We start from the raw sequence: 24,137 nt of genomic DNA, 5'->3' as shown, positions 1-24,137 counted from the left end.
TAGTAAGTACGAGTACGAAGTGTGACATTGTATCGGTTAACTTTAGTTTCAAAGTACAAAACTATCCTGCCGCTTGCGCCATCAGTAAGTAATAAATCACTATTATAAGTACTATTAAATTACTATTATCTTTCGTCTCCCATAGTGTGCGCAGTCATAACTCTTCATACTTCCGTACCTAAGCTTAAGTGCCGCGCATAACAACGCCGGGACACCATCAGGAATTCTCGGATTGCTAAAATATATGCAGCTGCCTCCAGTGTCCACTATTAACTCTAAGAGTATGAACTGACGGTTTAGAACGAAAATAAATGTAATACGATCTGTACATGAATAATCATACACCGTAAGCACCAAATTTTAGTCGGTTTGGACAAATGCGATCAAGTAACGAATATAGATAGCTATTCAAAAACCCTCATGCATAAAGCACTTAATGCAAGTTCTCGAAGTAAAACATGATTTAAATATCCACCAAAATACAATGCAAAACAAGTGTCTTCGCTTTGTAGAGAGGAAACGAATTACTAGAGAGCATTGTTATACTTGTCTACTTATAAGATTCAAACTTGTCAAGCAAATCGCCAGTTATTGATTATGAGTACGTCATTTAACATCAGTACCTGTACGATCAAGTACTAAGTGCTTGTCGTCTGGACCGTCTGGTTGTCATCGACAATACCATAATTACCGGGCACATTTTAGCTCGCAAAACCTTTTATTTAACTCGCAGGTAAGGCAGACTGAAGCGATCGAGCTTCATCTTCAACAATGATGCACTTTATTAATCTTAATTCCTTTATCTAAAATAAAATGTACGTTTTGGGAAGAAGCATTAAGGCTCCGGTTTTCGGCTTCTGTGTGTATATTTATGTAGTTATCGGCATCACTCTTTTGGCCGTTCAGTCGTCTGCCGATCGTGCAGCGACGGGAAGACCGCCAATAACCAATCGACCTTTTACTTTTCGGCCACTAACGACACGGAAACTAACTACATTATTTTTCACGCGATACACACAACCTCCAACCACAACGCGATCCATCCGCCAGTGCTGCTGCAACAACGGCGATGCAATACGGTGCGGCATTTCCAGTCCGGGAATTCAGACCTGCACACAGATTTCATTTTCCCTGATGCAGGATTTCTGCCGCATATGTCGGCAACACTGTCCTTATGTGCCACTGACGACGACGACGACACGGCGACCAACTCGTCGACCCACGAGAACAGAGGGACGAGGTTCCCTGTTTTCCTCTATAAGCGATTACGTTAATTCGATTTATGAAATGTTTTTTGGTTAGTATTTTGTAGCAAGCGCATACTTAACACTCGTACAGTGCTTTATGTTCTCGTAATAATTTATCCGCTCGCACGGTAAATACTGTAAATTGACTAGGTAAAAGTGATATTATTATTGTTTAGCGTGCGGACGGTTATAGAGCAGCACTGTTATGTTATATATAACGTTAAATACCAGTTATGTTTGTCTTTTTACCAGAGGAAAGACGGGATTTGGGTTGTTGAATGTTTAAATTTTTAGAGTGATGTCGTGGCGTTAGTGCGCATGCACCTTTGGTTATATCTATATTTTTGGCATAGAAGTACAGTACATATACGTATTCTTTTTACTCGGATTTAGGCTTACCGATTTGAACCATACTAGCGCGCTTACCAGTTACCTTGGCCATTAATGATGTCCTTTTCGTTTACGCGTCGTCTTTATAACGTTTTACGTTACAACTGCGAGCGCACTAAGTGACATTTTTTTAAAAATTCCGTATACCACGGCACACTGGATTCGGTAGACCGGCGTGTAAAGCTACGAAAATTCAACACCAAACTTTTCAAACCCCCGCATTAAGACACCTATTTGCAAGTAAACCTTTCCCATGGATTTCGTGTACAGCCTGTGTCGCTGCAAGCCATTATGTACCACATTAAGGTCGCGCAGCTGCGGTCCACCACCAAGAAAAAAAGTAATTATACGATCCCGCAGACCGCCAACCGGTCTCCACGTTTCGCATTCCACTTTATGTTCGCCAGGCGTCGAAGGAATATTGCAGAATCCGTACGCACACATTTCGGAACGGTTGTAATTGTCCACCGACCATACTTGAAAGCTTATTTTTGGCCAACCTGAAACATCAGAACCAATGCCACTGCCCGTTTAGCATGATCCTGCTAAAATATTGTGAGTTCAGCATGATCCTGCTAAAATATTGTGCAACCTTGAATTCCTTTCGTAGCAAAATGAACATCTAGCGGATGCGACCATAAAGCAAAATCATCTATTTCGGGCCTGTCCACTTGCGTTTGTCCATCTTTGTCGCCGGATATTGCTGTCCAAGCGCCACCTGTTTTTTTAATATCGTTGAGATAAATCGGCAGCACAGAAATTGATTAGGACCCGATATACATAAATTAAAAAATTTATGTTATCATGATTACTAATACGCGCTTCAAACTGATAAATTGGCACAACCATAAGATCATAAATAGGTTATAAAGCTATGTAGCACCAATTTATTATGCTGGCAAGTATCTATGCATGACGTAACATACGCTTACCGGAAGATATTTCCCAAACACAAAATAATTTTTTGGCAGCAAAACCGCTGGCTCCCACAATCTGACCGATAACGTGGAGTTCCGCCATATATAAGCTGCGTTGTGGTTACTGGATCACATGCGATCCTCAGCAGTCAGAAAACAGAACGTAGTACATCTTTCAGTCCCAATTAAAGATATTATGATAGACATTCCAGAGCTGCGGAGACGACCATTTGGTATTTACAGTTTCCCAACTTCCCGCAGTATTAAACGATCCGTTGCATCAACTAAATGTTCGCAGTAATACTTTCCATGGGTAGGCTTATCTCGACTTCCCGTTAAAAATCAAATATGGTACATATACTGATATACACAAATATCCATATACACAAATTTTAATGTTGTTGACGGATTAAAGATAATTTGCTGAGTTCTTTCAAGTGCCTGTCATACATAAACTATGCGAATAGTAAGGTACAACTCTCTTTTAGGTAGATTTCGCAGCGCTGATACATCTGCAGAGTACGAACTCAGGTCACGCACCTACAGCAGCACATGCACAGGTATAATCATGGAAGAGGCGCCGATCAATAATCAAAGCAATCATCATCCACAATCCTGTTAGTATCCACAGCCGGCCCATACCTCACTCAGGAAAATACTAAGAAGTCTGTTGTGGGGTGACCAATCCATAAGCAGTGGTACAGCTAATGGTTAGGTACGTTATCGTTATTGTAAGCACTTGTAGTTAGCAGGTAATACGAGCAAAGTATTATGGAACATAAAAATATGGCAAATACGGACAAAACAGCGCCATAGATTACTGTACTGCTTTATATGCAAAATTAGTTACTGAATTCACAGCAGATAATTTTCAAATACCACACCGTTTATAAAAAAATAATAAAATACACTTTTAGAATGTCACAGAAATTTCAGAATGGTTTTCCCGATACAAATGCGAACAGCATCAGATTCAACAAAGATAGCCTAGAAATAAAAAAAACTAAAAGCCGAGATTAACAACTAAGCGCATCACCCGAAAATGACCAGGCTGAAGTTGCTGGACTACACAGACCGCATTATCCCGAAAGTGCGGCTTGTTCTTTTGAACACATGGAGACCGACGCCAAGGCGAATTTGGCTTGCATTTCCGTACAGTACTTCACAGCGATATCACCAAAAAGGCACACATAACCTCTTCATAACGAAACTTTTGCATCTACAACACAAAGACAAACATTAGAAAAACCTATCCGTGAAATGATAAGAATTGTTCGAAGATGTGAGCTTCAACCTGCGATACAGAGGCAATATAACAAGCTGCGTATCAAATCCAAACACAACGAACGCGAGACATCCTTGTCCGAACATAAGTAACCCATCCAAAAATTCCAAACCAATGAATATTCCCGAGCCCGAAATAGTCTTGATCGAAATCCTCCAAAAGCAAAGAAATACTCCCTGTAGAACCAAGTTAACATATACAGCAATGTTTTTAGTGAAGCAAGAACTTACCATAATTTAACTGCTAAATTCAACGCGGATTTGACCTTTTCACCAAAAAGACGTAAGGTGTTCAAAAGTTAAAAAATCTGCATATTAAAAAATGTGTATACCAACTTACAATTAACATGGAGGTGCTCAGCATTATCAAAAAGATAATATGACGCTGCTGCTGGTATGGATCCAGTTGATCATCAACAATGCTTTTCTCGTCCGCTAGTTCCTGGAGTCCCGGTCGGTTTATTTGCGCGAAATAGTGCCTGGTCCGTAAGCGACAGCTTCGACGCATTGTCGGATTGCAGCTGTATCTCTCGGTACAATGAGGATCAACTACATTACAGATTTTAACCTGCCGGGAATTACTGCCAGTGGCATCGTATCGCTCGCTGTTGAAATCCACCATCGGCGTCAAATCTTCTATATCCACGATTTCGGTTCTGCGACTGAAAACTAAAAATAGCAGTGGTTAAATTATAAGCACAGTACCCGTTTTTGCATTATCGTGATGGACAAAGCGATGAAGGGATTTATGCATGAGGCGCCAATAATGCAACGATGATATTATGATATGTATTTCTGGCTACTGCTTACCGGTATCGTTTTCCAGATCTTCCTCTATCTCATTAGCAAAAGGTGTAGCTACATCTTCATCAACGTACGGTTCAGCAGACCGCGTGCTCAATTCCGAGATGTCAATTTTCGTAACTTTGCGCCGCATAGTTCCCAGCACCAGGAAGACAACAGTCACAAAGAAACAGAGGGATAAAATTATCGCGCTCAGTATAATCTGTAATTTAAGCCAGGACATAAAAAATCCAATCAGTCCATACTGCTTAACCAGGAGGTTCATATTTCCGCGTTTGCAAGTAAAGCACCTGTGCATCTCCGTAATGAAAAGCCGGGTTTTCACCGTGTCGCGTGTGCTCGCCCGCGGCCATAAGAATCACCGTAAGCAAAGGCGGTATTCTACAAAATAATTAATTATACGATCCAGACATTTACATCCATAAAAATTCCCCATTCGTACCCAAAACATAATCCAAAAACCAACCAGCGAATTCTCAACACGACGCACAGACTGCGAACGTTCAGCAGCCACAAACATACGGCGATAGCTGCTGTCCACATCCGACTGGCTATCACACCGGTGAAAAACATGAAAAATTGTGCATGGTGCTGCCAACTGGAGTAGGGATCACCCAACTTCCAGAGCATCATACCAAAGCTGGACATCATCTAAATCGAAACATAAAGGTAAGGCACACAATACATTAAGAAGTCTGATTATTGTATTCAGCTCGAATTATTGTATCAGCTCGAATTATTGTATTCACATTGTACTCAGCTCGAATTCGATGAGTACTTGAAGTATTATAAATCGCTCTGAACCAGTTCACGATAGGCTAGTACTTACGTGGCTTACTAGGAAACCGATCGTCATACTATGGAGAACACGTCGCCATCTTTTGGATAAGATGAGCACCAAAACAACCCACAGCTGTAAAAAAAAGCGCAGGGATAATAAAGTTTTCAAGTTTAAGTTTTCAAGTTTCAGATTTCGGACAAGTAAAATTTTACTGTATCTGTACACTAAAATTAATTAGAAAGGATTTCGACTTACAGAACCAGCCATGCTGATAATACCGACTTGAAATTCTGTTGACAAAAGCAAATCTGCATAGTTGTCGCGCTCGATGGACCGAAGCGATATTATTTCGGCTGAGATGAACATCCACGGACCGGATACAAATGTGCACAATACCAACGATGTACCAATCTGTAAGGTGAGCATATGATCATTAAATCATGAAATTTCGCGCAATATTCATGGCAAGTTAACTAACAGTTTCGATTTCTTTGCTGTACTGGGTGGCAAAAACAAAAACCGTCGGAGTAGTCGGAAACGTTCCGTACAAAAATCCCACATTCAGATATTCGCTGTCGCTTATGTTCGGCTGTAACTGCCCAACGACAGCCCGTGTCACTAGTGGCGTCAGCAATCTGCAACCGATACTAGAATTACACGAAGCCTTTCAATAAAAACGAGAAGGAATAGTACAATTTAGCGAGAATCAGCAAAGCAGGAACTACCAGCGAGAATCCACGAAAATTCTGGGTTTTTCCCACCATGCGTAAGCCCAGGAAAAATAATGCGACGGATGAGAAGGCATTGGCGAATGTGGAAAGTAATCCATCCAATATCAGTGGAATTTTGTGGTCAAAAATATAATTGGCCAAAAAACCCAAGAATGTCATGGAGTTGATCGGGTTGGTAAATAAACCTCGAACAATATTCCAGGAAGTTCGAAGCCACGGAAACGATGTCACGGCATGCGAGCCAAATTCTTTCGCATTGCGCTCGCTCTGAATTTCCATTAGACAGAATCCGATAGGATTCAAAATCACCAACGAAACCGGTGCCAATAGGTATATATACTGCAGAAATTCTGGATATGTTTTGCTGTAGAGCGCTTCAACTGTGCAAAAACAAGGAGAAAAGTATTTTCAGGATTTAACGTTATTCCTAATCAAAACTGTCGGAGTAGCTTTAGTTTCTAAATAAAAAAACTAAGAAAACAGACAACTTCGTACGCACCTATCGGATATCCGAGCGCGAAATCATTACTCTGCGTTGCAAATATTGCAAAAATTCCAGCTCGTCCATATCTCACAGATTTGGCACTAAGTAGTAATACGACGACAGCCACAGCGGCAAAAACGACAGCTTTGGATATCAGCACAGCTGAGAAGAACCTCCAGTTTACTCGGCTGAAGTCCAACAAAGCCATTGCACGAAAAAGCATAGCCGGAAGAGCGAATTTTGACAGGAATACATCGAGGCCATGGCTCTGCATTTCGGAGATCACACCAAGGCGACCACAAACATAACCACAAAGTATCACCACAAATATGTCTGCAACAGCTGGATACAGGTGTTCGAAGACATCCAGTTCCTGGGCTACCAAAAGCGATGTGCTGTTCATTGTTGTCGAAAGAACGGGCACATCACCATCTGGATGGAAGTCCTTAATCTTATGATCCATCTCCATACTGCTGTTAACGGGTCCGCTGCAGTTTCCTCATAACTAGCTAATTAAACATGACAAAGAAATCAGCAACGCTAAAGAGCGAATGTTTACCTTTCAAATTTGTAAAATCCACCATGAACGGCGTAATCCGTAAAATTAAGTACTTCAATAACTTCAAAGTTGCGAGTGAAGATTTGCTTCCGAATGTTTTCGTTTGACTGGTGTGACACCCAACGCCAACCACTGCTGGCACTGGCACTCGTTTACCATAGCGTTGGCATTGGTAACGGAGAAGTTTATCGGCCGTTGGGGTTCAAATGGAATTAAACGGTTACCAAAATGGAATTTGAAAAGTGTCATGGAAAAGTGGAAATCTGGCTTATAAATTTGGAAAACTTGAAATCTTTTTGGCCTGGCGTTTTTGATTCCTCATGTCGTACATATATTGGTTTATTTTTCGAAGCCTGTTGATTGTTGCAGTGGTTTGATATATTTCGCTCAGTGATTGTTTTGTTATTGCGGAATCATCACCTCTGAATAACTTGGAGAATGCTAATCGCAGTGGAAGGATGCTGCCATGGCGAGTTGGACAGGATTTACGATACCCTCGACCTGATTGCCAGAGAACATGGAAAGAAAGTTGATTTGTTAATATGTTGCGGAGATTTCCAGGCCGTTCGAAACGTCTATGATCTTTCATGCATGGCCGTGCCCCCAAAATATCTGGCCATCAACACGTTCTACAAGTATTACAGCGGCGAAAAGGTGGCACCCATCCCCACGGTGTTTATTGGTGGCAATCACGAAGCCTCGAACCATCTGCAGGAGTTGGCGTACGGTGGCTGGGTCGCCCCCAATATTTACTATCTGGGCAATGCAGGCGTTGTTAATTTCGGGGGCCTGCGTATTGCGGGAGTATCGGGAATTTATAAAGGCTGCGATTATTTGCGGGGACACTGTGAGGTGCCGCCGTTTGATGAAAACACCAAGCGCAGCATCTATCATGTACGACAACTGGAAATCTTCCGCTTGAAACAGATCTCCCGGCCAGTAGATGTTTTTATCTCGCATGACTGGCCGCTGGGTGTTACGGAACATGGCGATATCGAAACGCTGCTCTATTATAAACCCTACTTTAAAGATGATCTCGATCGAGGTCAGTTGGGCAATCCCGCCACATGGGAAGTTCTGCAGAAAGTCAAACCGCGATACTGGTTTTCTGCGCACCTCCATGCCAAGTTTTCCGCTTTGGTCAAGCATGATGGGGAAAATGGCGGGGAGACTAGGTTTCTGGCGTTGGACAAGTGTTTGCCTCATAAGCGCTTCTTGCAAATATTGGATGTGGCTCCTGCATCAGAAAATATCGGCGATCTATCGTTTTCTTTTGATCCCGAATGGTTGGGTATCCTGAAAGATACAGATCACTTATGGCATTTTGAACCGACCATCTACTATCTGCCTGGGCCGGGCAGTAGTGAACGGCACGATTTCACACAGTCCGACGAGGACTGCGCCAAGATGATCGCGGCATTGGGGAATCTGCAGATTGATCCCGCCAATTTTCAACGCGTGGCACCCTCTCATGAGGCCGCATGGGGCGAAGGAACGCTAGACCAGATTGTACGGTACATGGAACAAATCGGGATACCCACGCCGCCTGTCAAAAGTTATCCCAATCCGCAAACGACGCTACTGTGCGAGAAGGTAGGCATAAGAGATCCGCTGGCAGAGTTGACCAAGATAGCCGAAACCAATGCGGATAAGCTGAAGTTGACATCGGATCTGTCCGGACCTGGCAGCCAAGTTGGTAGCGATGAAGTGCGCGATGATACTGCCTCGGCGCAGAATGGTGAAGGGGCCGAAACCGAAGGGGAGCAACCGCTAGAGGGGGCTGAAGTTCAAGCGGAAGCTGCTGACACTGCGGAATCCTTCGAAAATGGGAACCACGAAGACGAGCCTTTGGCGAAGAAGATGAAAGTTGGCAATGAAGAAGAAGTTGTTGAATGAAAACGGAATTGTTACTTTTATCTTGTTTAGTTTTTACGGGCAAGGATTACGGATTCTGTTCACTTTTTTACTCGCAGTGGTCAGTACCTGTTGCAAAACTGTATTTGTACTAGTTCTTGTTTTGTCATGGTTTATTCAACTTTGAGGTATGACTTACATTCCGCGCTCGTTATGACAATATATAATTAATGAATATCTAACAACATAGAACTCGCTATTCACGAATAAGGAATAGAACTCATCGAAATACGCTACATTTTTCATGTCGGTCGTTTTGTAATATGCACTATCATTTATCCCTTTTTTACGGAAGTGACCGCTTTTGTCACTCCGGTGCGCTGGCCTCACGAGTGCACTCACCACACCGGTGAGCTTGTTTCTTCTAATGCATTCTATTACGCACCAAGGGAAAAACTAAAACGTAGAAAGCAAAAAATATTGCTAAATAAAAAACGAAACCGAAAAATAAAAAATGTGCACAGAGTGGGATTTGAACCCACGCACTCATACGAGTACATACCAGAATTATCATAGAAGATCAATGCAATCTTGAGTCTAGCGCCTTGGAAGGGCACATTTTCCGGGTCCAAATTTAGACAATTCCCATCTTTTGCAGGAAAGTAGTTTATACCCATAGTGTATTTAAAAAAATAATTTCATGTGCTGACTCACGGGCGTGGCCAGAAAAAATGAATGAATATCAAAATACTACAATGACATACTATTACAATGCGCTCCTGCAGTACTGGTACAGGCTGTTTTCGTGCTGCAATAATAATTCAACTGCGAAATGCTTAAAAAATAATTTCATGTTCAAATGTTAATGAGACGCCGCCCACAGAACTGTTCTCATGTACACAGTACCCAAAAGGTTAATGTGAATGTTTTAAATACGGAACCTGTTTGACTAGTTAAGTCATATATACATATCTATAAATTATGTACTAATATAATAAGTACGAGTCCGTTACGTTCATATTTTGCGAATTTTTAACAACATAATTTTAACAACAAAAATAAATTAACACTATACCGCGACATACAATTATTACAATGCACTGAACAGGCTGTTTATGTGGTCTTCTGCCGAACGGTAGTGTACAAATTCGAAATGCTTAAAAAATTTACTGCATGTGCAGAGGGCGTCGCCCGGAATAACAGTTTTAAAAATAGATTAAACAAGAACGGGACTACGAGTACACTAAATATTGCAGCTGAATGGGACGGCAAACATATGGACAACATTGTGTTTCTGGAATTTTATTAATTAGCAACAAATTTTTTGTCTCTTATTCTCTCAAAGCACGGGTACGCGGCATAGTGAACCTAAAAGTTTAAAACAATATAGTTATCAGAAGATAGTCAGCTAATATGCCTAATAAAAATGGAATAGCATAAAATGTGCTCGAATACCTGCAGAACTGTTGTATCTGTATTCTATTTTGTAAATTTGTAATGTTCATTCTCACGGCAAACATGGACTCACCGATCTTTTTGGCCTTTGTTTCAGCTCGTGTAGCGGTCCGTTTCGCGGCAAATAGACAAAAATACAGAACTTCACTGGGCAAAAGCCGCCACTATAACAAATGGTGTATTCACGTCATACTACTAACAAGTAAAATAATTTAAATTTGAAAACGATCAAACTGAGTAAGAAAAAACCAAAAAGTGTGCACAGAGTGGGATTTGAACCCACGCACCCATACGAGTACCAGAAGTCCCCATGAAGACAATCAAGTCTTGAGTCTGGCGCCTTAGACCGCTCGGCCATCTGTGCTTTCTAGTTGTGGCAATGAAATTTTCGAAAAGGTCGATATCTGGAATTTGCTATGGTGATCACGTTGCGGCTCACAGGCGGTAACACGATCGACAGAATTCTGTCTGACAATGTTTTTGTTCCGCACTCGGTGAAAGTGCAAAAGCGGTAAAGTAAATAAGTCACAGACTCCAAGCTCATTCAAGCTAAAAAGTACTGTCTTTAAGACTTTTAGTTTTTACCATTTTTCGGTTTTAAATTAGCAACCTGACAGTTTCTTACCATAATAAATAATCATCACCGAATTCACCATTATATTCATTGTTTCACCGGAAGTATTGTCTGTTACTGATGTCAGTGTGTGCCATAGTACACTTTTTGTTATTTTGTGATGGGAACTGCGGCGAAGGCATCCCGTCGCATGCTGATGAAGCGAGGACCTCAGTGGACATGTCGAATTTGTGAGGGCAGGGCTCCTTTCACCGGAACGGACGCCGCGAAGTTGGCGCATCGACATATCGAACTGCATCATCCCAAGGAGTTTGCCAAAGCAGTAGCGGCAAGAGCGGAGAAAAAATCCCGAAGTACGTCCGAAATCCCTGCCGTTTGGGCAGCGTAAGAATTAGCAAGTCACTGTAAGAGTTCATTTATGGGGACGTATCGAACGTTAGCGTACGATACTGCAACAAACCCACGAGTAATAACGAATGATGCATAGAAAATGCTTGAATTTGTTATCGCAATGATCGCATGTTGTTTAATCGTTGACTGCTTATTGGTTCCAGAACGTCTTCGAAGTACTGGTCAGACTGTTTCCTGTGGCGCTTCTGGGAAGAAAACAGCCGTCGCTTGTGAAAAGAAAAAAGTAATCGGTCCTGAGAAGAAAAAAGTCACTTCTGAGAAGAACAAAGCAATCGCAAAAAACTCTCCGCTCCCAAAGAAACTCACAAGAAGCGCAGCGACTGCAACATCAGGAAAGCCTGAATTGTTGAAAGTTCTCAGAGTACTGAGGAGAAGAACCGCAACTGTAATGAAGCCCGCGCAGAACCGAGTTGTTCTGAAAGCGGCAGTTGGAAAAAAGCGCAAGCCAACAGCGACAACGAAATCTTCAGATTCAAAGACAAATAGTTCCGAAAAACCGCCATCGGATCCTAAAGCGTTGAACAGTATTCCAACCGGAAATGTCAGGTGAGGCAACAGCGCGTCGAGTAGCGAAAATCTGTCATGTGTGATGTACAGATTGCCTCATTTCTTTTTACGATTAATTCAGTTTACATAAAAATAGGCGAAATCAGCAAATGACTAAGTACTTGAGTGTTTTTGTTGTCTTATGATTTTAAGAAATAGAGTTTTTATGCGCTAGACAGTGACGTTTTATACATTTCCTTTTTGCAAGATATACCAGAAAACGTTTTTGAAATTTTGTCGCTAGAGTGGGTGGAGTCTCATTCATGCCATAAAAATCAATTATTTTATGGCTAGCGTAGCATTTCATGGTATGCAGATATCATTCAGCAGAAATGAATATAACTTGTCATTAGGAAATAATTTCGCCGCATTTAGGTATGTGTTTTTCAGAAATCTTCGGAAGCGTAGCTGTCAGTCAGCGCAGCTGAATTCCAGTCCGCCCCCTTCTCCCGTTCCCGTGCGTCGAGAAAGTGCATCACCGGAACTGGAGCTGCTCCACTCTGCGGCTAAACAGCCAGCCGCCACACCCAAGATCCAGCGTCTGAGTGCACGCCGCGGCCCGGAGAAAACCAAAACTGATGACTTTGAAGAGTACATTGTGGAGGATCCGATACTACTTAATCAGCCTTCCGGTTTCGAATCGGGAAAGTCGGTGGAGAAAATCCTGGGCGTAGTGGATCTGGAGGACAAGCCCATTCGCTACATTGTGAAGTGGGAAGGCAGTAACGTTGTGGAACCGGTAGCGAGCGATGTTCTCTGGCAGCAGAATTCGGAAATGCTGCTGGATTTCCTGGAGTCGTGCTTGATGATCAGGGTTGGTTGACCGTTTATGAATAGCAAGCAACAGTCACAAATTATTTTTTACGCGGGTTCCGTACTCTTTTATTGTACTGGATCTTTTACGGTTGCTGGCTACTATGCCAAAGGTTGATGTAGGGACTGTATGATCTTCTAATTTCAGAATTCTCTTTCTTTTTAATTGCACATGACTTCTCAAAAGGTCTAACGCAAGACTCGCATATTTTTTTTACTGATGTCGTCTTTGCGCAGCGTCAACTGATATTGCGTACTAGTACAAGTACTTGTATTTTATAAGAAAAGTGTACAAAATTCTGGATAAAAAATCAAATTTTCTGCGTGTGTGACTATTTCTTTTATTTCCACACTCATGTGTTTTTCTGCCACACGTGCTTGTCACAATTAATGCAGATGGCACAAAACTGTCAATTAGTGTTGTTCCTACAGGAGTTTAAGTTCACTGGAACATCGTAAAAAATAAATTAAAAGCGATTGTTAAGTTTTGAAACAAATCCGTTTTGCTTGATTGTCGGCGTTGAGACATCTTGAACTGTTTCGTTCTCTTGAATATCGGGATTTTGTGGCATTATCACAATGGTTCGAAGGAAGTAGAGCTAACCAGGTAAAGCAAAAGACACACTTAAAACGAGCAGTTTTCAGAAGTGGGTTGCCCCGTTAAGTTTTACGTAGCTATAGTGCTATAGTGTTTCACGTAGCTATAGTCAGCTAGAGCAAATTTACGAGCGATGTGTCGGAAAATGTTAAAGTTCGGGAATGGATTGGATATTCCTGTGTCGTACTGACTCGTGAGTGAAATATACAGCATTATGAACGCATTAAGAAATGTGAAGCGTCCAGTAACAATTTGGTAATCAAAAGTTCATAGTCGTACCTAACTGTTTCGAAAGTACAGTGAGTATATTATAAAGGTCAACCGCATTAACTTACTTTAGGCCCGTAAATGATTGCAAATGTGCAGGTCACCGGAATTTGTAGTTCTATTATGTACATCAGGTATAGGATATCTGGGCCAACCATTCCAATCATGAAAGTCCTATCCAAAAAATTAAGCACTGCAGAACTATTAGCACGTGACAAGTTAAGAACAACAGGAGCAGAGTCAACCGCGTTTCCCGTAATTGACAATAGGAAGTAGAAATTCCCCATCATCTCGTACCGGATTATGATGAGAAAATTCTTCATAAAAATGGTGTTATATATCGTCCACGCAATCAGTTTGGATTCGTTAAAACTGGAAGCGACATTGCGGATTTGGTAGCACAAGTAGACTCCCCACAAAAGAAAAATGCACTGAGCTAAAAAGGATTCAGGGTAAATAATGGACAGATTTATCACGCAAAAACATTAATTCTACTGTCGAGCAGTACCATATTAAATGAGTAATTACTAAAGGCATGAACGACTAAGACAACACCGCATGAAATAAGTAATTGTTAGCGGTAAAACAGTGAAACAATACAATCAAATATTTGAAATTTAAACAATATTTTTCCATACGATACTTGACTTGTTACTATTGGCGCACCAATAATAATGGCATAATTCATCCATCCTTCCCGGCACATATAAAATTTCAGACCATTCAGATCTTCGAACATGTCGACATTGGGTGGCCTCACAACTGTCCATACAGTGAGATACAGTGTAGTTGGAATTACGATGAAGAAAAGTAGGCGAGCCATAACTCTGTTGTCTGTCAGGTTGACCTTTTTTGCTCCTTGGATCGAAGTAAATATTGTAGCAATCCTGTGCGTAAACCGTAAATGCAGAGTAGCAGCACCAGGCGTACCGAAATTAGCAAATACTGCACACGTTTTTCGGAATCAGGATGTAATCAGAATTTGCTTAATGTATTTGCATGTATACTTCGGCGGAAAGATATTTCTAGCCTCACCTCCAGTTTTTCAGCAGTAGTGGGCCGTATATTAAGGCGAATCCTATATGCTGAAACCATTCGCGGCTCATGCAGGAAGCTCGGGATGGTTTTCCAAAAACAATCATTCCCTGTAGCCGAGGGTCAGTCAGCAAACATAGTAACTAACCAGCACTTGCATTTACGAAACTTAATGGCTTGCAAAACTAATGATTACGACAACTGAAAGACGTATCCAGCAAAACTTAAGCAAAAGGTCATATTAGCCTTATTTATCGTTAAACCATGGCTCCATTTAGTTGGTCCAGGATTACACAAATTTGTTGACACATCATGAAGAGGCATTCTACTAATAAATACTTCAAAAAACAAGAGTTTTGCTGTTGTTGTTAGAACTTCAATGCGTTGCAGACATGTCCGTACGTTTACCTGTGTGTTGGTAGCACAGACTTGACCTGGTTTTTACAATATACGTGTATTTACTGCGACACTGCTATGCCAGCTGAACTTTTTGGATCGGCACTAATTGGAACCATTAAGCTATACCTTATGTGTTATCAAACTCTAAAATTAACGCTGTAAACGTAGGCTTGTCAATGCATATCAGTGCGCCTGTTAATTACCGTTACAACGGAAACGAAGCCTCCCAGACAGGTCACCAAGAGGAAGAGGGCGCTGGCTGATCTAATGACCGGATGCGAAATGTATCGGATAACGGCGGCCGTAACGATACCCACACCGATCGTCATACCAAAGACCAGAGCGAGGAGTATGCCGCGAAAAAACCAGTTCCACGCCGCCATACACGGTGTGGCATCATGACACGCTGCGCATCCTTCCGGACACGGGATACAATCAAAGTCACTAAAGTAATCCATGGATCCGTTGTTGATCCACCTGGCAAAGGCGCTCTCCACATCAAAACCGACGAATGCTTGAAGTTCATCGGTCTTGTTCGGAAAATAATAACCGGGCCGGCATGAGCACAGGTACGTTCCTCGACGGAAACCAAAACCAGTGCGAGGAATACACTGTAGTACACAACAATAATACGATAAATTAGTAGAAGTAGTGATAATACGCGTTTTGTCAACATTAATTTTGGCACAAATACACCGGATCTGACAAGCAGATCCAGCAATAAGTTGCAAAGAAAAAATATTTTAAAATTCAGAAATTCGTTGGTCGTACAAAGTACGAATAACAAAGTTAATTTAAGTTAAAAGTTTGTTGTATAAGCGCTTGGATAAGGGAGATTTGTGACCTTTAATTACAACAACTGCGTAATTTTAGTTTGCAATTACAGACCTGCTCGTACAGTACTTACATTGATTTCATAGGTTTATCTTAAGAGTTTGCTTTTGATGTTTTGATTATACCTACACTCAGCATAGTTACATATTTCCTCTATACATACCGAATGACATGCGAGTGATTTTATACGAGTTTTGCTTGTATCTTTTATTTATAATATATTTATTTACGGTTGCAAATAAAATTATCCATTCCATGCCTGTTGTGTACAAGTATTCACCTTTGTAGTTGTTTTGCAGTGATGAGTTCCTTGGAAAACATTTAAAGCCACTTTTGTGGCATTTCCTTCCGGATCGCATTGATCAATGTCAAGGATGTTGAGAGCAATATCACAAGTGGCGACACCCCTAAAGGTCAGTGTGGCTATAACTCAATCGCACTGCGCAATCAGCCGTCGTTAATGCCAGACGAAATACTGATAAATGACGTGATTCTTACGCAAAAGCAAGCGATCCGTTAATATGAGCGAAAATAGGACTATTAAAGGTTGTCATCCAGATATCCCCTCCACCGCAATCAAAGTAAGGTCGAGTCCAGAATCCGTCATCCAAAGTAGCGATCGGCTCAATAAAAGCTGTTGTATTCTTATGGAATTTGACACCGGTTTCGTTATAATCGCTAAAGCACGAGAATGTTTACTTAAGCAATCGAGCTTTGACAAAAAATTGGGGAATTATGGGCAAAAAGGGGAATTAGGGGCAAACTGGGGAATTTGGTCATTAGGGATTCACAGGGTACACATTCAACGAGAAAAGTACCTAGCTGCTTTGTGCAACATTAGCGGTCTCATTAGCTGCCTTGGGTGGAAAACAGGATTTAAAGAAAATGTGAGTTGCAACATGCAAATATGGAGAACAGTTAAGGTTGACGGGTTGTATCGTATATGTGCAAGCTTTTCTTCTACTCACCTTAATCTTAACGATACATCTCTTTCCAGAATTTTAGTAAGATTTAGCGCTTTGTTCTTTGTACCTGTAATGGTAAAGTTTTACAAATAGTAAAAGTTTCAATGAGGAAAAAATTAAAAACTTACCTAAATACCATTCGGATGGAAAATAATCATACTCGACACTGATATCGTGTGACTTAATGGATCCATTTCCGGTGTGAAAGCTGTATGCGCAAAATTTAGACATGTTCCGGTAAAAATACGGTTCAAAGGCAATTGCACAACCGAATGCCAATTCTTCAATTTCGATTGTCGTTCTGGTCATGGCAAACAGGAGTTCATCATTCATAGTTCCGCCACTTCCGTTGGTAATCAGCCAGTTTTTTGTTAAGAGATTCGACAACCGTACCGCAGCATTAGCCTGCGCTTTCCATTGCAGGTTATCAAACAGAACCTGGAAAATGCGCACTCAAAAACTTGAAATTTATTTAACATATTTTAGAATGCAAGTATTCACAATCAATACATTCGTATTCAGAACTATAAATACAGTAAAATTTATCTGCGAAAACAGTCTCAAAAATCGTGGTTAAATATTCGAATTTAATTAAGCGTTTCGCTGACCCGGCAAAACTTGCAAATTGTATGTACGTTACTAGAGCACTGGAAGTAGAAAACTTTCACTTTGCAGAATTTTAGTGACGCTGTCAACAGTACGCAGGCTGAATAAGGCTAATCACTATGCAGAAGACAAAGTCAACGAGGTACTTCATATATCGTTTACATCAAATTTATAGATTTGAAGACAAACTCTGGTTGTTCCAGCCTACGTTCAGTGTATTGGAGGTACCGCTATCACAAGCTCCTGGTTTGACGTTCTCCACATACTGCAACGCTTCTTGTACTGTATCACGAAAGGTTTCTGTAAAAAAAGCAAGCTGTTAAAATCAGCTTTCTAAATACTTCAGCTGTTGAACAGTAGCTAAGTTTCACTTTATGGAAGGTGAAACGCAGTTGTGAAGGTCACTAGTAGAGACAACTGACCGCTAACTTTCACGATTTCATTTGAGCGAATGCGATAATTTCTTACCTCGTTTCGCAAAATTGAAACTAGCACTCGGCTGACCGTAGCAGTTGTATATGGTTAGAAATATTTGCATTGCCGTAAAAGTGACCTTTGTCCACATCCTGAGAGCAGGTTCATCCAGATAGTAACGAGGCCACTGCATGAATTTATCTGAGTATATCAGTAAAAATCCATAATTTTCCAAAGATCTGCGATGTCTCAGCGCCTAGCGGGCACCAGCTAGTACTAGTCCCTAAACGTGACGATGACATAATGTCCAAATAAAAACGTCTGATGATTGATAAGTAAATCAAACAGCAAAATAACCTTGCCAAAGCGAAACTTTATCGCGTGAAATCGTATTATAAGTTTAAACATTAAGATTGTAACGCAGCAGCCCAAAGATGAAAATTTGCGGCTGAGTTTATGACATAAATAGTGTTTATTTAGGTGGCAATACCGCGTACAGTATATTGTATGTACCGGTTAAGTGACAGACATCGCAGGTTGCGCCAAAAAGACGTGTATCCCGTGAATTTACGCAATTCGAAAAGAAAAAGAGCAAATTTTATTAGCTCACCTAACAATAAAGCATCTCACCATCAGTATGTCAGTACGCAATATGCCCAGTTGTCCACTAACCAGCACGTTCCCGGAAAGCAACACCGGAAACGCGGAAATCTGTAGGTACGTATGAAAGAGGTACGCCTTGCACGTACGCCATCGATTTCACAAACTGTACACCAGTAAAATCGCACAATATTTCACAACTTTTATCACTAAATCGACGCTATTTATTGTATTCCAAACCGCAGTTAGTACCGCATGGATATTTTTGCAATTTGCATGTAATTTTTATTGCACATCAGTTAAATAGCGCAAAAACAGCAAAACAAAGTATTGCTGTGATTGCAAAAATAGCCAACATTGCAAAATCCGCGATTACAAAAATAGGAACAAGCAACAATATTCATAAATTTCTTAATACAAAGTATGGCACTCGCAACTAGCGAACTCGACAATGGGCCTCCATCCGGAACAAAAGTAGGAAGTAAACTTGCATTTAAGTGTTACAAATCCACTGATCACGATCGTATTTGAAATCTTGCTACGTACTGGTCTTTTTATAGTGCACGTGTACATACTTTTTACAGTGCACGTGTACTGCAGAGTGGGAAGCTGCAAGCAAATGCTCTTATCGCACTCCCCAACAAAACTGTAAAATGGAAAAAGGCGATGATAACTCCTTGCATTAACCGGATTTTAAAAGCGTTGAGAAATAAACGTCATATAAATCACATTAAAAACGCAGCAAAGCCCACAGCCAAAAAAGTAGCCATACAGTACATTCACCACAACTGCTTTAAACCATAATATTGTACATATACCATTTATTTAATATTCAAATCCACTTCACTTCCGCGGTTTTCCAAATCTATCCAGTAATCCAGTTTGCGGTGCATCCCACGTCCATGGCCGATCTCTATCGGAATACTTCACCAGAGGTAAGTCATACGGGAGAAATACCGCCAATCCATTATCACAGTGGGAAGTGAAGTCGGCGACAATCTTGAACCTGCTGCTCGCCGGATCAGAAGCGTGCGGAATAAACACAACACCCAGCTCATAGGAGCGGATCATCAGCTGACTGCCTTCCTTTTCCAAGGCCCCCCATGCGGCTTTAGAAAGATTGGCACTGCAAAAAGAATAATCCAACACAGCAACGGAGGAAAATACCGTGATTCGTACCTGGTAATACACAACCAAGCAGCTTCTTTGAGCTCCGGACTAGTACGGGTATATGTCTTGATGTGCGGCATGGAATGAGACCGGCCTTTCGCGTCCGATTTCCAAACGCTAAAAAAACAGCGATGGCAACGGGTTAGTCAAATCAAGCTGTAAACTCCCTAAAAAAGTCACAAAACGCCATAAAAAGAAGCCGAAAAACACAGCAAAAAAATCCTTAAAAGTTACGAAAAGTTAATTCTGTCGAAGTCCGTGAAAACTGGAAAGGCATTGCGAAGGCCAAAACAAAATAACTTTGAAGATACCACATTTTCCAAATCTATGTTCCTTTACCAATTCGAACCAAATCAGAGATGCATCCACTACGGGTAAAGCGAGTAGGCAAATGATAAAATAAAAGCGCAAAGAAAAAAGTAACTAACTAACCAGCATAACTAAGTAATATTGATAAACTTTTGGTGACCACTCCGTACACAACCTTTTGCACTCCCTTTCATTCCGTGCACATCCTTTTTGCGCACAACCATTCACTCGGTGCACTACCAAACTTTTATATATATTTATACATATTATACTTAAATACTTGTAATCTATATTACTACAGAAAAGCAAAACTACAAAAAAATATTATTAGTTTTTTGCAACATCATGGGACCGTTCCGACGAAGACGTCTTGGTGTATGACAGCGTCGGCAAATAACTCACGTAGCAAGCGAAGATTGAATAAATAATTGTTACGGAGCAGGTCTTGCGGAAATTAGGGTGAAAAACGTTGCTGTTCAAAATAAAAAAAACGGTCGAGATTGCGCGTTTTTTTATTCCAGAAATACAGTAACTTTGCTGTGAAAAAATTAAAAGGTTGTGTACGGAATGAAAGGTAGCGCAAAAACGTTGTGCACGGAATGAAAGGGAGTGCAAAAGGTTGTGTACGGAGTGAAAGGGTGTGAAAGGGTGTGTGCGGAGTGGTCACCTAAACTTTTTATCGATCAAACCAAGCAGAAACTTTCGCAGCTGGTAAACATTATCGATCACGCGATGCTACATAAATTTTATCAAACTGTCACAGCTGCTACTGTCACCGTCACAATAATCACTTCCAGCTTATAATGCCGGAAATTAACGTGACAACCTTAGCCGTTAAACACAGAAATTTCTTCAGTTCCGATTCGTGACAGTAAAGCAATGGATAACCTAGGGGACTAGAAATAGCTGCACTGATTTTCTAAATGCCACTGAACACACCTGTATGCAATTCATGACGCCTATCGAAGCTTTCACTGCTGCCATTTATATATTTCAGGATAATGTGATTCCTAGATTGCAGCAAATTCAGGCGAACGAAAATATAATGGAGAGTTCAAGGTAGTACGAAATTCTTTCAGCAGTGAACATCCCATTTACTGTGAGACTAGCAATGAACAATTGATCCAAATAAAACAATATAACGGGTACTAACAACAAAGGTACAAGCACACAAGCCATAGCCTAACAAACTGAAAAGTGATATAATGCAAAACTGGCGAGCGCTGAGATTCCCGAATGTGAAATCGCAGCCCCAAAATGTTTAGTATTTTCGTTCATCCACACAAAAAGTACCGTTCGATCAGTGACTTGTAAGCAAGCACCGGACATGCACAGAATACAGCACTTACTGGAGAAATTTGTCCAGATAACGCTGTTTATCCGCTGTCACTTGAGAATACGGTAGCGAACCGCCTCCTTTCCATCCTTCGGAACTGAGTCGCACGTTATCCACACTGGGAAAAACCTGGTCATCAGTGATTTTGGTAAAAATATGTTCTTTGTATTATCAGTAGTAAGTCAATACTGCTCCTACCAATTTCAATGGAGCTTTTCCTGAGAGCGCTACGGAACTTCCCAGAGAATCCAAAAACTCTCCTGTTAACCACTTGTCAGCCGCCGGTCCAAGAGATCCGATGCTGGAAAACTGACCAATAACCGGCCAAGAACTTGGTATCGAAAAACAGTGCTTTTTCAGTAACGACCGCAACTTGAGATGGCCAAATGAAGACTAAAACAGCAAAAAAAAATTGTATTAGAAAATTAAACAACGTGGCTTTCATTTCCTGAAGGCCTCTCCGACTTCTGAGATCCAGAAGTTAAAAAAATGTTTGTTTACCTTCTTCTCTCCTTCGTGCCGCCCTGGCACTGAAGACACAATAAATACACTATAAAGATACGAGAAAGTTCCCTTCAGTGGTGCAGCAATATTTTGAAATAATCTAGCATACTTCGCAGACGACATGTCGTGATGCATTAGTCTGTCCGCAACCTCGTTTAACTTAGGTATTCCGTAACTGCGAAGGTATTCGAGGAGGTCTCTACGGAAATTGGTAGAAGAATCCTTTGCATCGGAAGATTTGGGAAATACGGGGCTTATCCACATCCTAAAAGCTTTGTTTTCATTTAATAAGCTCATAATATGATTATTTATTACAGACTACCAAGAAATAAAAAGGTTCAGAAAATATTCACCATCATTCGGTAATATCGCCTAAATTATTCGGTATAAACACACCTGCATACGAATCGATACGATTGCTTATTATTATTACCATACTACAACTTGCCCTTACTATTATTACACCAAGAGAGGACAACATATTAACGGGAGTTCGACGTATGACCGTATTATTAAATATTTCGAAAGAGAGATTTATACCCCTGCGTTTTGTTATTCCAGTCACCAGAGATCAGATTGGAAGTATGCACTACTACACGAACTCCCTCAACATAGAACAGGATCATCATTTTTGTATGATGAGTGCCATAAGCCATAGGAAGACGTGCCTATAAATTATGAAATAGGGCTCATTAATTTTTGTCAACACAGGTATGTGACGTACAGCAACATACTAACATAAAACATCATGTACTGTACATAAAAATTAATGTACATTCGGCTACCTCCTGAAGATTTGCAAGACATAATTTTTATTAATTAGCGATGTTTTCAAACAGTCGCAAAAATGATCCCAGCCGCCACGGGCGCAAATAAACGCTGACTTTGTCTAGTCCAGCGACGGTAAACTTACCATAGCAAGCGTAATGTGGGGAAACTGCGATGCGTCCTGGCGCAATAACTGACCACTGGAGGAGGTTGTACTATCACCATGCACGATCATCATAGGCCGATCGCGAAACTCCGGCGGATACTGATCCACAATCCAGGGAATATCGAACATATAATTGAACTACGATATCAATAAATTTTTTTTTATCACGGAATAAGTAGTGAGCTGTTAAAATTATAAATAACAATAGGAAAACATTTGTTACTGCCATTTATGAATCAGCCTTTCCAGAGTGAAAAGCGAAACAAATCTAATCTCTATATGCCAGCATTATTAACCTGTATAGAAGCCTGCAGATCTCCCATATCCGGAGCCAAAATATCTACAAGAAAATCAATTTTAATTTGATTAATTCATACAGAAAAGTGAGCAAAAGTTTTATGTGTGGTCGCTCACGTTTCATACTACGACACCACGATAAATCGTTGAACTCATTTTCCAGTCCGCGTGTGGTCGTTAGAAAGATTCCAAGAGGACATCCAGTGGTCTGTGGCGAGCTTGCTGAAGGATTTTGAATCTGCGGTACAGGCGACGCGGGTCGCATACGTTTGCGAGCAGGCTCGGCAGTATCACCAGAAGATCCCGCAACACTTTCACTGGAATGATTCGGTGTATCCGCCTCCGATGTGTGTTTCTGGTGATCAGCTGCAAATTAAAGAAATCAAAATTTGTATCACTCCAAACAAAAATACTGGTACCGAGAATTTTCGTGCTAATGGTTGCGACATGGTAATTTTACTTTTCGATTTTTCGCATTCACGGTAAGTTTTTTCACATTTACGGTTTACAGGCTATCGAAAGTCATACCGTAGGCAACGAATTAACGATTAAAAAGATGTTCGAACTTCAAAGTACAAAAATATGTACAGCAGAGTAAACCAGATACGTTTCAAGGATCTTCCGTAATTCAATAACAACAAAATTTACAACGCCAATATAAATATTTCACCTGGATGAGAGAATTCCTTAAAATGTTGAGGGTTTTGACGGTAACAGCGAGAACCATAGGGACATGAAGGCAAACTGCCATTCACCGACGCCATAGCGTCCAGACTCACGAAGTGGCAAGCGCGCCGAGTCTGCGCCACAGAATATGGTACTTCACGTCGATCCAGGTACAAGAAAGGAAAAAAAATTATTTCAATGTCCGGAGCTGTTGAACGAATCAAATGTAAAACCAGATACCTATGCCTGCAGATTGTTGAATTTAGTACGATTTATCGTATTACGTCTGAAAATTATGGACAGCAGTGGTATGGAACTTGAAGTCGTACGAGTGCACAATAATATTGTGCAGA

The 24,137-nt window shown here is 40.9% G+C and overlaps 6 protein-coding genes and 1 non-coding gene across 8 annotated transcripts; 2 read left to right on the top strand and 5 right to left on the bottom strand.

Annotated features, from left to right (window-relative positions):
• Positions 1 to 1,749: 1,749 nt before the first annotated feature.
• Positions 1,750 to 3,204, bottom strand: LOC129597942 (B9 domain-containing protein 2-like). Its single transcript, XM_055495646.1, has 3 exons — positions 2,570 to 3,204; positions 2,230 to 2,355; positions 1,750 to 2,137 (listed from the first exon to the last, which is right to left on the bottom strand). Exons 1-3 carry the CDS (start codon positions 2,655 to 2,657, stop codon positions 1,821 to 1,823), a joined length of 531 nt encoding a protein of 176 aa, XP_055351621.1. The 5' UTR covers positions 2,658 to 3,204; the 3' UTR covers positions 1,750 to 1,820.
• A 177-nt stretch (positions 3,205 to 3,381) lies between these two features.
• On the bottom strand, positions 3,382 to 7,249 carry LOC129597941 (integral membrane protein GPR155-like). 2 transcript variants are annotated; one of them, XM_055495644.1, is made up of 12 exons: positions 6,654 to 7,249; positions 6,117 to 6,534; positions 5,902 to 6,058; positions 5,679 to 5,834; positions 5,472 to 5,555; positions 5,085 to 5,293; positions 4,933 to 5,023; positions 4,649 to 4,844; positions 4,179 to 4,507; positions 4,070 to 4,104; positions 3,849 to 3,992; positions 3,382 to 3,773 (listed from the first exon to the last, which is right to left on the bottom strand). In XM_055495644.1, the coding sequence occupies exons 1-12, from the start codon at positions 7,105 to 7,107 to the stop codon at positions 3,728 to 3,730; spliced, it is 2,319 nt and encodes a 772-aa protein (XP_055351619.1). In that variant the 5' UTR covers positions 7,108 to 7,249; the 3' UTR covers positions 3,382 to 3,727. The 2 variants fall into 2 exon arrangements, with proteins under 2 accessions (XP_055351619.1, XP_055351620.1); XM_055495645.1 differs by lacking the exon at positions 4,070 to 4,104 and having other exon boundaries at positions 3,849 to 4,015.
• A 217-nt stretch (positions 7,250 to 7,466) lies between these two features.
• LOC129597957 (lariat debranching enzyme-like) lies at positions 7,467 to 9,292 on the top strand. Its single transcript, XM_055495666.1, has one exon. It carries the CDS (start codon positions 7,636 to 7,638, stop codon positions 9,091 to 9,093), a length of 1,458 nt encoding a protein of 485 aa, XP_055351641.1. The 5' UTR covers positions 7,467 to 7,635; the 3' UTR covers positions 9,094 to 9,292.
• A 1,472-nt stretch (positions 9,293 to 10,764) lies between these two features.
• Positions 10,765 to 10,870, bottom strand: Trnal-caa (transfer RNA leucine (anticodon CAA)). Its single transcript has 2 exons — positions 10,833 to 10,870; positions 10,765 to 10,810 (listed from the first exon to the last, which is right to left on the bottom strand). It is a non-coding gene; the product is annotated as a tRNA-Leu (tRNA).
• Positions 10,871 to 11,061: 191 nt separating this feature from the next.
• Positions 11,062 to 13,319, top strand: LOC129597978 (uncharacterized). Its single transcript, XM_055495693.1, has 3 exons — positions 11,062 to 11,433; positions 11,635 to 12,037; positions 12,428 to 13,319. Exons 1-3 carry the CDS (start codon positions 11,241 to 11,243, stop codon positions 12,858 to 12,860), a joined length of 1,029 nt encoding a protein of 342 aa, XP_055351668.1. The 5' UTR covers positions 11,062 to 11,240; the 3' UTR covers positions 12,861 to 13,319.
• On the bottom strand, positions 13,188 to 18,492 carry LOC129597977 (probable G-protein coupled receptor CG31760). The gene is made up of 12 exons (XM_055495692.1): positions 18,023 to 18,492; positions 17,763 to 17,854; positions 17,077 to 17,386; positions 16,952 to 17,015; positions 16,482 to 16,661; positions 16,264 to 16,390; positions 15,353 to 15,760; positions 14,751 to 14,860; positions 14,382 to 14,602; positions 14,013 to 14,151; positions 13,784 to 13,889; positions 13,188 to 13,449 (listed from the first exon to the last, which is right to left on the bottom strand). Exons 1-12 carry the CDS (start codon positions 18,159 to 18,161, stop codon positions 13,318 to 13,320), a joined length of 2,028 nt encoding a protein of 675 aa, XP_055351667.1. The 5' UTR covers positions 18,162 to 18,492; the 3' UTR covers positions 13,188 to 13,317.
• Positions 18,493 to 18,840: 348 nt separating this feature from the next.
• On the bottom strand, positions 18,841 to 24,137 carry LOC129597949 (tyrosyl-DNA phosphodiesterase 1-like). The gene is made up of 11 exons (XM_055495654.1): positions 23,789 to 24,137; positions 23,236 to 23,484; positions 23,118 to 23,161; positions 22,801 to 22,959; positions 22,428 to 22,555; positions 21,997 to 22,152; positions 21,885 to 21,933; positions 21,582 to 21,776; positions 21,397 to 21,512; positions 19,748 to 19,855; positions 18,841 to 19,694 (listed from the first exon to the last, which is right to left on the bottom strand). The coding sequence occupies exons 1-11, from the start codon at positions 23,880 to 23,882 to the stop codon at positions 19,412 to 19,414; spliced, it is 1,581 nt and encodes a 526-aa protein (XP_055351629.1). The 5' UTR covers positions 23,883 to 24,137; the 3' UTR covers positions 18,841 to 19,411.

Source organism: Paramacrobiotus metropolitanus, unplaced genomic scaffold (genome assembly GCF_019649055.1).
Source record: "Paramacrobiotus metropolitanus isolate TYO unplaced genomic scaffold, Prichtersi_v1.0 Parri_scaffold0000112, whole genome shotgun sequence".
NCBI lineage: Eukaryota > Metazoa > Tardigrada > Eutardigrada > Parachela > Macrobiotidae > Paramacrobiotus > Paramacrobiotus metropolitanus.
The sequence above is the reverse complement of the archived record's forward strand: the minus strand, read 5'-3'. Positions and strand labels throughout refer to the sequence as shown.

Bases quoted from the DNA above. Each gene is read 5' to 3' on its own strand.
- LOC129597949 (XM_055495654.1), bottom strand. From the start codon at position 23,882: ATGGCGTCGGTGAATGGCAGTTTGCCTTCATGTCCCTATGGTTCTCGC. The intron at 22,556-22,800 runs GTAAGTTTACCG...CATAATTTATAG, and splicing joins CCCACATTACGCTTGCTATG to GCACGTCTTCCTATGGCTTA. The intron at 19,695-19,747 runs GTACGAATCACG...TTCTTTTTGCAG, and splicing joins GCTTGGTTGTGTATTACCAG to TGCCAATCTTTCTAAAGCCG.
- LOC129597941 (XM_055495644.1), bottom strand. From the start codon at position 7,107: ATGGAGATGGATCATAAGATTAAGGACTTCCATCCAGATGGTGATGTG. The intron at 5,835-5,901 runs GTTAGTTAACTT...CTCACCTTACAG, and splicing joins ACAGCAAAGAAATCGAAACT to ATTGGTACATCGTTGGTATT. The intron at 3,774-3,848 runs GTTGAAGCTCAC...TTTGTGTTGTAG, and splicing joins ATATTGCCTCTGTATCGCAG to ATGCAAAAGTTTCGTTATGA.
- LOC129597942 (XM_055495646.1), bottom strand. From the start codon at position 2,657: ATGGCGGAACTCCACGTTATCGGTCAGATTGTGGGAGCCAGCGGTTTT. The intron at 2,356-2,569 runs GTAAGCGTATGT...TTAAAAAAACAG, and splicing joins TGTTTGGGAAATATCTTCCG to GTGGCGCTTGGACAGCAATA. The intron at 2,138-2,229 runs GTTGCACAATAT...CTGATGTTTCAG, and splicing joins TGCTACGAAAGGAATTCAAG to GTTGGCCAAAAATAAGCTTT.
- LOC129597957 (XM_055495666.1), top strand. From the start codon at position 7,636: ATGCTAATCGCAGTGGAAGGATGCTGCCATGGCGAGTTGGACAGGATT.
- LOC129597977 (XM_055495692.1), bottom strand. From the start codon at position 18,161: ATGCAGTGGCCTCGTTACTATCTGGATGAACCTGCTCTCAGGATGTGG. The intron at 14,152-14,381 runs GTGCGCCAATAG...AATCCTTTTTAG, and splicing joins GAATTATGCCATTATTATTG to CTCAGTGCATTTTTCTTTTG. The intron at 13,450-13,783 runs GTAAGTTAATGC...TTACCTGGTTAG, and splicing joins CAATCATTTACGGGCCTAAA to CTCTACTTCCTTCGAACCAT.
- LOC129597978 (XM_055495693.1), top strand. From the start codon at position 11,241: ATGGGAACTGCGGCGAAGGCATCCCGTCGCATGCTGATGAAGCGAGGA. The intron at 11,434-11,634 runs GTACGTCCGAAA...TATTGGTTCCAG, and splicing joins AGCGGAGAAAAAATCCCGAA to AACGTCTTCGAAGTACTGGT. The intron at 12,038-12,427 runs GTGAGGCAACAG...TGTGTTTTTCAG, and splicing joins ATTCCAACCGGAAATGTCAG to AAATCTTCGGAAGCGTAGCT.